The sequence below is a fragment of the Caenorhabditis briggsae genome, assembly GCF_000004555.2.
Source record: "Caenorhabditis briggsae complete genome, chrX, whole genome shotgun sequence".
In the NCBI taxonomy this organism is placed as follows: domain Eukaryota; kingdom Metazoa; phylum Nematoda; class Chromadorea; order Rhabditida; family Rhabditidae; genus Caenorhabditis; species Caenorhabditis briggsae.
This window is the reverse complement of record NC_013491.2, coordinates 20,180,587-20,192,425: the sequence shown is the minus strand read 5'-3', so window position 1 is coordinate 20,192,425 and position 11,839 is coordinate 20,180,587. Positions and strand designations below refer to the sequence as shown.

The window sequence follows — 11,839 nt, the reverse complement described above, 5'->3', positions numbered from 1 at the left end:
TTTGTGTTGTTTTTGTTCCCGATTTTCCTTTCCAATTTAAATGAAAAAGTAAAAATTTGCGGGGAAAAAATGAGTAAACAAAAATAATGCAAGCGCGCCCCATGGCTAACAACGTTCCAATTAGGGACAGTTCGACTCCAACACAGTTCGAATTTCGCACGGTTCGATTCTGCTCTTGTTCTGTTTTGACACATGTTCGATTTTAGGTCTGTTCGATTTTGGAAGCGTTCGAATTCGTCGTAACCCACTGATATTATCCTGAAACTTTTTTGACAAATACAGTATCTCTTTTGAACTTGAAAAAGGCTAGAAACCTAGTAAATGATTTTTTGTGTTTCTCTCCAACTTTCACCAAAGTGACATCAAATCCACAGTGGAATTGCACTCTATTGTTCGGAGGTTCTGGGCTGGCACTTTATTGTTCGGAGGTGCTCTGGGGTGGCACTATATTAGAGGCTGGCATCCAATTAGGGGTGACTATCTAATAGAGTTTTTACGGTAAATCAGTTTTTTGGGTTACTGTAGAATATATCTAGACTTTACTGTTGGGCGTTCCGATCCTTCAAAAAAAAAAAAAAATTTAAAATTATAACGTCGCGGATATTCTGAGATTGTGAAACTCTAAAAATCCTTTTTAATTCCAAAAATTCAAAAAATGATAAGTTCAGAAATTCGGAAATTCAAAAACTCAGAACTTCAAAATTCTGCATTTCTAGAATTTTGTAATTAAAAAATGTTGAAGCTCAGAAATTCAGACATTCAGTAATTCAAATATTCAAAAATTCAGAAATTCCAAAATTCAGAAATTCAGAAACTCGAAAACTTAGAAATTCGAATTCCGAAAATTGTAAAGACAAAAAAATCCTAAATTCAAACATTTAGAAAATGAAAAAAAATAGGATATTCTGAAGTTTTATTGACATATAAATTTCATGAAACAGAAATACATTGGTTCAATATGTCAAGGGTGCTGAAAAGTTTTGAATTACATTCATTTTGAATTTTCACTGCGAAAAATTGAGAATTTATTTTTTTTTCAAAAGAAAATCACTTTCTAAAGAAACTAATTTTCCACCAATTATACAAAAACTAATTTCAAACCTTATACACAAACTAGAACATGGCATCTAGAATGTTCTAAATAAGGATTCAACAAGAAAAGTTATACTATGTCTTTGTATTTGAAATTTTGCAGTTCTCCGGTTTGACTAGAGCGTGGGAAAAATATTTAAACTTTTGATTGAAACGCCTGGCTAAACCTGCCGGGTGTCTACTCAAGCAGCTCAATGTTTATGTCATGTGACAGGTCGATTCGTTAGTTTCCCACCTGACAAGCCAATGTTGCACTTTTTGAGACCAACCTGAGAAAATGTCTCAAAATAACTCCTTAAACTTTTGAATTTAATGGGCTGATTGGCTGAAACCATTCTTAGAGGGTGGGATTGCGTCTTCCAGAATCTTAAAATTTGTTTTCAAATACTGCTAAAAAACCTTTAGATATATGATGATTTTAAACTGAGAAAAATATTATTTGTTAATAAAATCAAAATTTTCGTACGCACTTCAGAAGTTTTCAAAGTTGAAGCTGTAAACGGATTTATAGGTTCTGGAAATGCTCTTTCACCCTGTGACTTAAGACCGTTCAATTGTATCATCATAGTTTTCAGTAACGTCTCAAACATAATAGAAACACATCATCCCAGTGATATCTCTGAAGATCTTTGTCCTCCCTATCACTTCACATTCAATTCTTACTGTAACATTTGATGCCCAAAATCATCCCCCCTACCATTATCTGTTTTAAAAACCAAGAAAGTGAAGACGAAAAAAATGGAACGATAAGGGCAAAAAAAAGACAGCGGCAGTAACGTGATGCAGTGCCGAGGGGACGGCATTTGTTTGTGACCGCTCGGTTAAGAAGAAATGGAGAGGAAGGGAAAACGCGACTACGCGAAACAACCATCAGTTCATAATGAAAATTCCGAGAAAAAAGTATACTTTGGCAGAGGAAACGAAAAGTGTGTGTAGATAAAAGAGACGACAAGTAGTACACTGTAGTACTACAGTAGTACTACATGCCAATTGCTGCTGAGGTAGAATAAAAAAATTTTTATCAAATACACAAGTTGGTGGTGAGACTGGCTGTTTCCATTTTGACAGGAGAAAAGTTCTTATTACAATAATGATAGCAGAAACCGAGAAAAAAAGGAAAAAACGATTGATTGGAAAAAGGGAATAAGTTTTACCAAGATGATAATAATGTTATGGGTAATTCAGTGCAAAATTAAAACTTCTCAAAAAACCGTTAAGTGGAATTTTACAGGTGGTGGTAAGTGCATCACGCTTATAGGCCATCTGTTGAGCTTTATAGCTTTATATACAGTAAACTGTGCGATCCGGAAGCTGAGGAAAATAGAAATCGTTATCAGCTAATAATTGATTCATAAGCTTAGCAACAGGGTTTTTAAAGTCGGTACGAAATCTGCCACTTTCCAGTCTCACATGGAATATATTAAGAAATATATTAGGAAAATTTCTGTTTAACGAGTATTCATAGGTATTCTGATATTTTTTATCAGATTTTTCCGGTTTATCAAAAAATCCTCACCAGTTTCAGTTTGAGTACTGAATCTGCTCATTGAAAACCTATAAAATAATACATTTATTCAATAATTCTTCGTTAGTTTCAGATATAAACGAAATATTTTGAGCCCTTTTGTAGGAAAATAAGTGGGCGGGGCTTATCTCACCTGGCTAATCTCACACTGTCTGGTCTGGACACTGTCCCGAAATTAAGATATTCCATAAACCGATGGACCTCCGCAGCTAGGCCCCGTTTTTCAAAGAATTGAACGAGTTTCATTTTTCTTCAGAAAAAAAAAAAAAATTTTTGAAAAGTTTAGTTTTGAAGATTTATGTTCAATTTTTCAAACACAGGAAATTGACTCAAAAAGCTTATTCCGAAATTTTCTTAGAGTTCGAAAATTTTTCTGAAAATTTTTCAAAAAGTAATTCCAAGACAATGAAATGATAACTAAACATATGGATTTGCATGATTTCAGAAATGATAATGAAGCTCAGAACTGAAAAAAAAAACAGCTTACACTTTGTTAATCTCCAATGTTCTCTTCTGTATTCTCACTAATCCTTGAATGCAAACTAAGAAGCTAAGAAGCGGGCTACAGCCAAGCAAAAATTAGTTTTGCACGTTCGTAGAATTCTGTACGAGGATCAAAATTTGGTAAATGCACTCATCTGAAACTGGAAAAAGTGTTAGATCGAGTAAACAATAAAATTGTGAAAATGGAAAATTAATTTTTTTCTCACAAAGAACAGTTTATTTTGTATAAATAATAAATAAGCACTTGGAAAAAGAAAAAATTTAATAGTGCTAAGATCTTAATGAATAGGAAACTCAATCATCTACTTCTTGGTTCTCCTCTTGTGACTGATTGTCAGCACTTTTTTCATATTGATCCTGTAAAATTAATTTTGAATTTTTCCTAGAAAAGGTATCAAAAAAATGTTTACTGATAAACTATTTTTTTCACATTTCAGTCAATCTCTCGAATGAAACTCACGTTATCCGCCTTAGATCTGGTTTTCTTGACAACTCTAGCGTGGTACGGTAAAACCCATTCTGTGTCTTTTTCTTCGAATGTCTGAACTTTTAAAAATAAAACAAGTCCTAGTTTATCTATCAATTTACCTTTTCTTTCCCTCTTCTATAGACTTTTCTCGGTGGTTTTCTACCTTTCTTTGTTGCACTTTCAGTGTTCGGGCTCTGAAACAACAAGTATATAAGCAGAGCTAAAATATAGGTTTCACCTGTTCCGTGGCTGCTGGTCTCCCTCTTTTTTTCGTTGGACCTATTTTTCGTTTTTGTGGCTTCTCTTTCAAAGGGGTGGAGGATTGAGAAGTTCCTTCTTCATTTGTACTTTCCTCTATTTCTGGGATAGAATCCGGGCCGATGCTAGGTTCATTTGATATTGAATTCTGAAAACATGAATACACTTGGGTGGAATTTTCAAAAAATCCTTACATTCAAATCAACCGTCACGCTTTCCTCATTTATTTTTAGAATCAATGGTTCTGCTGTCCGTCTTAGTGGTTCTGAATCAGCAGAAAACTCGAAATCATCCACTTCCGATTTGATTCGAATTATTTTTTCAGGAAGAGTGGATTCAAGGGTCGAGCTTTCATAATATAGTTTATTCTCACTAATGGCATTGATATAGCAGCTAGGACCAGGACTACATTCAATCTCATTTTTGATAGCTGCCACATTTTTGGATCCAAAATTTTCAGTCACATTCGTTGAATGACTCTCCTTGGCAGATTTATCCTGAAAAGGTGAAATTGTCATAAGACATGTGTGTTTTTACTCACAGAAAATGTCGACAAAAGCTGATTTTCTTTCAGTTTTTCACATACAATATTTTTCTGTTCAGTGGTTTTGACTTCATTCTGAACTAGATTTTTTAAATGACTTTTTTTCTAACAACCTACTGGTTTACAGCTTGTTCTTGAACACATAGCAGTTTCTCTGTCGAATTTTGCACTTGGAATGTTGTTCTGCTTCAAACTGTCCAGATTTGGAATCCCATGCGCAATTTTCACAAGATGCTCAAACGTGACTATTTGTGTAGTTGCGATGTGGGACTGAAAAAAGGTAAGTATAGCCGTTGAAGTATTTCCACAACACTTACGAGATTACTAAAGAGAAGTCCCAATTTGTTATCACGAGATCGAGAAATGTTGTATGCTTGCTCATATTGGAGATGTCGGAGCTGTTTTAGTTGGTATTCTTCGGCGACTTGTAGCTTTAAAAATATTGATGAAAACTTGAATAGGGTACATTTCAGTACCAGAACTGTAATTTTACGTTGATTCACAAGTTTTGCAGATGTTAGGGTTTTTGGTACTCCTAAAGTTTTAGGCACTGTTCTAGAATCACGGAACAAAAAAATCACGGAACGAAAAAAAATCACGGAACGAAAATTTCAGGTTATCCAAAAATTGCTACGACCTTCATCCAAATACTATCCAGAAATCTAAATTCGACATCACTTTTTTTTCATCAATATCCAAAATTATAGCCCAAAAGGTATATTAAGTCCTTTTGATACACTGTTTGATGATGTACATAGTTAATAGGTTACATAGGATCTTTCCCAGATGTTCTAATGATCATGGGTACATCTGTGAGTTAAATTTGTAGCTGCAACAAACATAGTTGGTCATTACATCCAATTTATCCGACATCGTTTTGACCTATTTTACTTTGAATGTATCTGACGCTAAAAATGGAAAGGACTTTCCGAACAACCTAATATTTCGAAACATTTTACTTTTTCTTTTAAATTCAAAAAACAAAGATGTCATGCAAATCTTTTTTTTAAACCCTAGTAAGCTAGATTAACATGAGCTGACTTACTGTGTTCTGGCTGTTGGTTTTCGTTTTTGTTCTGATTTTCGAATTCGTCTGAGAAATACCAGATGGTGATGATATACTTGCACTTTGTTCCATAGCACTGTCCTCCGTCATTTTGGTTTTCAATTTTTGGAAAAATTATGCGTGACGAGAACTCTGATAAGGAATCTTTAAATAAGGCCATTTCAATTTTTGAGTAACATCTGTTTTTCAAAAGGTAAAAAATTTGAAAAGAATCCTATCTTAAAATCCTAAAAAAAGAGACCCTGAAAAATAATATATATATATACATGAAAAATCATTTTTTCATTAGATGATAATTCTGTTTCGATTTTTCTAATTTCTAGAATTTTCCGAACCAAATATTTGTGAATCACATGTAAAATTGTGAAAGAAGATTAGGAAAACAAAAATAAACAATTGTCATTTGTTTTCCCACAAAAAAGTAATCGAAGTGAGAGAGAAGGTAAGTTAAAAGTGATGGAGGTAGAGCTGACATAGAGCGCGCTGATATCATTTGTTACTGATAAGCGCGAAAATTTTGTGTTTCCCATTTTCTGTCTGAAAAAAGTGTTGCTGATAACTTGAAAATGCAATTTTTCAAATTGTCGGTAAAATTTTTCGCGTAATAGGTATACTAGAGAATTTCCATGTAATCAGTTTTTTTCTAGTCACGGAAAAATACAAATTTATAATATTTATTTATTCTAAAGTTATGAATGATTCCGATTTCTTTTCAATTTTTTTTTCAAAAAACATAAACCTTTAAAATAAAATTAAATGTTTCTTAAAAAAGTTTGAAATGATCTTTTGATATTCTTTTTGGAATTAATACACTAATTCAAAGATTTGTAAATCTGAAAATCTAAAAAATACTCCAGTTTCAACCTTTTAGTTATAATTTTTAACAAGATGTATATCAAAAAAAAATAAAAAATTTGAATAACAGTTACAGTATGAGATGAAAATCAAATCAAATGAGTTTTCTAGAAAATTGAAAAAAAATCTTAAAAATTATGCATGTCCGGAATTAATAGTCTCTGGGAAAAAAACTAGTCTCAATAAAATTACATGTTTTAAATGTAAATATCCGCGAAGTTTGAAAGTTTTATAAATTTTCAGGATGGATAGAGGGAGAAGATTAGAACTTCAATTGTTCATCTGAAAATAAAAGAAAAATGATCTTTAAATCATCTGGAAAAAATTCTTACCGTTGCTGAAAGCTGCTGGGATCGAGAGTTATCCAAATTTACAGAAGACAGCTTATAGTAATTCCTTATGAACTGCGTGTACTGAAAAAAAGGACATTTTTCAAAAAAAAATCGTGCGAAAATTTTAAAATCAGTATTAAAATTTTCCTTCTGCTCCAGTAAACCGTACCTGCTCAACATCGGGTTGCTCATCCAATGGTTCTTTTTTCACAATGCTATTCGAAATTACATTTGGAAGAAGAAGACTGCTTGGGTTCTCCATCAAATGTTCTGTCACTGCTTTGTAGGATTTAAAATGTATCAGCAACCGGACCACTCTAATCTAAAAAATAGAAAAGTTTAGTGAAATTCGGACTTCTTAAAAACGTACTAGCTCAAAAGGAACATTGTCGTCATTATTCACTTCTTCGGCAGATGGCTCCTTAAACGCCCAATCGAGAAGCAGCCTGATATCCTTTTTCGATAGTTTCAATAGTCTTTCTTTGTAGGAATACATTGTGGCATTGATATCCTTCTTTCGCTCTGCCTCGAGTATTCCTATTAATGGAAACGGATCGTCAGCAAGTCTCAATTCAGCCAAAACATTCTCCGCCGATTCTCCAGACCACAAAAGCATGAGAGACTTTCGCAATATGCTCCAGTGAAAACGATTCAGTTTTTCTCGCTAAAAACAAAAATTTAAAAAACAGAGTATATTAAACACAACTGACCAAACTTAACCCTCTCATTGAAATTTTTCTTTGCACACTGAAATGATTAGAACGACGGTAGCAGAATCTGTATCTAGCGTAGGCAGAACATACCTGAAATATGAGACATTGGAAACATCAATTTGCATACAAAAGATAAATACCACTTGTCGGTTGACTCCGTATTTTGCCCCAATAATTTCAGCTCTTGCCTGCGACATATAGGAACAATTACAAAAATCCCTGCTGAATTTCGATGCCAAATCTTCGATAACTTTTGTTTTGCCAACAGTTTCCTCTCGTAAATAAGTCCAAAACGCTTCGGGTTGTGGTTCAGGCAGATTTTTCAGACGCTTAATCATTTGTTCATCTTTGAGATCATTCAACAAATATTGCAAAACTTCATCTGCAGGTTGGAAGACATCAGATGTTGTGGATACGGGGCTAGGAACAATCACATGTGCCGGCTGTAATGAATTTCTAACTTGAAAATAAGATGATCATACTTTGTAACAATATATGGGAAATCAATTTTGTTATTAGAAACCTTATCACTGTTTTTGCCGTATCTTTGTTGTCCGCTTTTGCAAAATTTATTTTGGCTAACAAGGGAGCCTAACACTTTAAAAACCCACAATTTCATTAAAATTTGCAAAATCCTCTTACCGGAATCATTTGTGGATGAATAAATGGAAACGCAGGCATTTGATGAAAAGGATGAAACTGTAATTTGCGAGATTTTAATTTTGAAGTTAAAATTTAGCACAATCATCATTATTTCAACAATTTGAATGTACAGAAATGAGATCTCCTTACCATATGAGGGTGAGGTGGAAACATCATTGGTGGAACAAATCCTGGGTATCCCATTAATCCTGGAATTGCCGGATACGGTAAGTGAGCAGGGTGCACAACAAAATTCATATTGTATAAATTACCCTGCATTTCTGGTCCGCGTTGCATCTGAAAACTGACTATCATTCAAATGTTTTATGTGGTCTGTTCACCGGATTCGGCTGACCAAAAGGATTGAAAAACGATCCTGGCACTGGTTGAAGCAAGCGTGATATTTTCTGTAAACGCTCAATTAGAAGACATCAGCAAAACTGGGAGTTTGAAAGATCAGTTCTGCATGAAAATCAGAACATACCTGGTGAGGCATTTCAGAAATGGTGTTCGGTTTTGATACCACAGCTTTGGGAGCATGAGATGGAACTGCTTGTGTTCCAGGTGCCGGTTCCTCCGATTGGTTTTGTGAAGTTGAACTCGATGGGACTAGGTTTGTATTTGGAGTTGAACTCGATGGTGCAGTAGATGGCTTTGCATTTGAAGTAGGACTCGCTGGGGTAGTAGCTGGGTTTGTAATTGGTGTGCATTTCTTGTTTTGGTTCATTCCTTCACCACTTCTCTCCGGCTTCTTCTGAAAAATTCGTTTTCTTAGAAGTAGTAGCAAGAAGTTTGATACATAGATGAACTAGCTTCAAAAATTCCGTTTTTCCTAATATTGCATACTTACAACTTTCAGATTTGCCATTTCCAGAGGATCCAAAATTATTGTTGCAGCAAGAGGGATAGTTGTGGGCACGAGCTCTGCTTTCTGAAAACATAACTGTCATTAATACAGCAAACATTTGTGGTCTTGAAAAATCGCAATATCTAAATGAAAATCAGATTTTGAGACTTCAAATACCTCGGGAGAAGAATTATTTTTTGCTGGCACAGGTACGTTTGCTTTGGAGACAGGCTCTGCATTTTCCTGCATTCCGGAATATGTTGTTGATGGCTCCATCTGTAATACTATTATTGTTATCCTATAAAACAATGACCAAAACAGCTGGACGGACTGTTTGGAGTTTCAAGGACCTACCAATTTATGTCGTAGAATTTTCACTTGGTCACGGAGAACTGTTGAATTTTTTGAGAAGTTGTGGTAGAAGACTTGCTCAGAGAATCGTGATTATTAGGTGTGGTACCCTTGGGAGACACCAAAAAAAAGGTGAAAGGCTTTGACACCATACAACATGCCTCGGATACACGTTTTAAATGCTGCTGCATTCCGAAACTCATATTTTTCTGTTCTATCTTTAAAAATACACAAGTTGTTTGGACTGTGATTGTAAAAAAACGAAACTGTGGAGCTAATCAAAAATTTGAGGACCAACCATATAAATTTGAGTCATTCCAACTTGATCCAGAAAAACAACTGGAGATTTCGAAGGAACGGCAATTGGAGAAGCAGAGGAGGAAGAAGAAGTAGTGGCAATATTTGAATTCTTGTCTGCAGCAGCGGTCCCTATCTGAAAATTTGGATTAGAATGAACCTTGACCACGTTACACTCCGCTAAAAATAATTTTTCGTACCTCGGAAGAGATTGGGGAAGTGACGCTTAGTTTTGGCACTGACAAAACTGATTTAGAGGGTTTTTGAATTCCAGAAACCGAACTTTGTCGCTCAGTCTGAAAACATATACATAACTTTCACTTCTTATTTTTACAAGAGCTCTGACTAAGCGAAAATTTTAGTCAGTGGAAAATAGCAGCCAGCAAGTTTGCAGTCCTGCCGGAAACTTTTTTTTCAGTCTGGGTGCTTTTATCTCTTTCTAAATTGTCGGAAACAGTCCCTCGATTTTTTTGTTAAGGTGTTCTTCTGGGATGGATAGCCTTCAGCAGCCTAGATGGCCTAGAATTTTCTGGTTATCTTCGTCTATTATCGAAATAATGGACGGTTTGGACTACGTCAACCTACTCACGGGCTGCGGTTTTATGTCCGACAAAATTGATCTTGACTACACATTACAAAATGTTCGAACTGAACTGGCAGAGTTTCTGATATCTCACCATCTGAAGTCGTGGTATTCCCAATCGATCAATGTAAACTTTTGGTGTTTTTTGAGCAACTGATTTTAGAGAAAAAGGGAAACCCTGGTCCTGAAGTGTGCCAATTCTCGAGTTATTTGTTTCCAGTTCCGACAAATTTATCTGAAACACACAATAATCCTAATAATTGTTAAGTTGTCGCTTTTTGAGAAAACTCGGTTTGTGATAAACTCACCGATGGAACTTCTGGTGCTCTGAAAATCACACTTGAGCTTTGTTGAACACGAGCTCGTTTGACCGGTGGAGACAAATCCAGAGGCTGATCCTCCAAATTGATGGTTCGGCTTCGTATAAGATGAAAATCAAAAAAAAAATAAACGGAAGTTCATGCAAAACACACTGATTGAACTTGTGGTGCTGGCATTATTTTGACGGGTGATGTTGAAAGTATCACTGCTCTTTCAGAACTTGATAAATCAAGAGGAACGGTAATTGAGGAAGTGTCTTCTAGTATTTCTTTCAGTGATTTGAATATTTTAAGTCACTAAGAGAGAAGGGAAACTTACTATTAAATTTTCAGTCGTTGGTTTCATAAAGTCCACAATATGCTTCTGAATTCAAAAACTGTGTTTTCTAAAAAAAAAAAGAGAATTCCGACACTTACCAATAATTCCGTCACGTTTACTTCATTAGGAAGCACAAATTCCGTCTCATCGTCCTGATCCGAACCTTTGGCGAAGATGGAGCGCAGTATTTTCTGAATAATTCCTCGACTATTGGAAAATGCCAAGTAAATAAAGGCAACCAGATTATCAAAAAATTGGGATGTGTTTTGAACAGTTGAAAATATTTATCTCACTCACCAATAGCAAATCTCCATCCGGCGATGTGTTAGGCTGTTGATTGCAACTCATGCGAGAAATTGGTTGATGCTAAAAACCTGAAAAATAGTTAATCTCAAATTAAAAGGATGTCTTGAAACAATTTAAAATATATACATCAAGAAAAGTAAAACTTCAAAACGACTCATTGGTTCCATGGAAAATTTTCTCTGTGAAATTTTCAAATCCTTCGAACCAAAGTCAAAAGTTTTGTTTTTAAGTCGGCACCGTGAAAGTCCACCCTCTACGTCTACTTTGAACTCAATTATATCGGTTCCTATGCTATATATCGAAAATGTGTCAACTGATAAAATGTTTATCCTAGTATGACAAAAAAATTGTCAGTTCACTACTGTTGGATATCCTCGACAGAAACCGAGATTTTCGTTAAATTAAACAATCGACGAATTTTTCGATTACAGGTTTACGGTATTAGAGGTTTACGGTATGTAAGTATCGTATATTCAATTTAGGAACTTTGCATTTTGCTTCTCCGAGTTATCGCTTTTTGACGCTTTCTCATTTACTAAAAAAATTTCTCAAAAATAGCAACCCCTTTTTCGGTCCCCACGTGCCAGCGACCATAATTTTTATATTATTCCCACAGTTCGAGGAAATGAACTTTGATCAAATGAAAAAATATAATGAATCACGTGAAAATATAAGTATTATAACTAATAGGTTCCGTGAAAACGACCCCATGGAAAAAAGGACAGAGAACGGAGAAAGAAGAAATATGGAAAACAAATGAAATGCTGCTAAGTAATAAAGCAAATGGTGGTTATCTTATGGTGAGGTGCGAATGAT

At 34.8% G+C, this 11,839-nt stretch overlaps 2 protein-coding genes across 2 annotated transcripts; both read right to left on the bottom strand.

The window, feature by feature from the left end:
- Positions 1–3,415: 3,415 nt before the first annotated feature.
- CBG28112 lies at positions 3,416–5,548 on the bottom strand (the record flags this gene model as incomplete). The annotated part of the gene is made up of 9 exons (XM_045240668.1): positions 3,416–3,478; positions 3,582–3,662; positions 3,710–3,784; positions 3,829–3,996; positions 4,043–4,345; positions 4,390–4,467; positions 4,510–4,662; positions 4,710–4,823; positions 5,438–5,548. The coding sequence occupies 9 exons, from the start codon at positions 5,546–5,548 to the stop codon at positions 3,416–3,418; spliced, it is 1,146 nt and encodes a 381-aa protein (XP_045098698.1).
- Positions 5,549–6,583: 1,035 nt separating this feature from the next.
- On the bottom strand, positions 6,584–11,065 carry CBG28111 (the record flags this gene model as incomplete). The annotated part of the gene is made up of 17 exons (XM_045240667.1): positions 6,584–6,595; positions 6,646–6,726; positions 6,815–6,967; positions 7,016–7,309; positions 7,356–7,448; positions 7,499–7,801; positions 8,151–8,297; positions 8,485–8,754; positions 8,851–8,931; positions 9,025–9,123; positions 9,497–9,631; positions 9,696–9,791; positions 10,173–10,313; positions 10,387–10,476; positions 10,718–10,762; positions 10,816–10,908; positions 11,015–11,065. 17 exons carry the CDS (start codon positions 11,063–11,065, stop codon positions 6,584–6,586), a joined length of 2,184 nt encoding a protein of 727 aa, XP_045098697.1.
- Between the last annotated feature and the right edge of the window lie 774 nt (positions 11,066–11,839).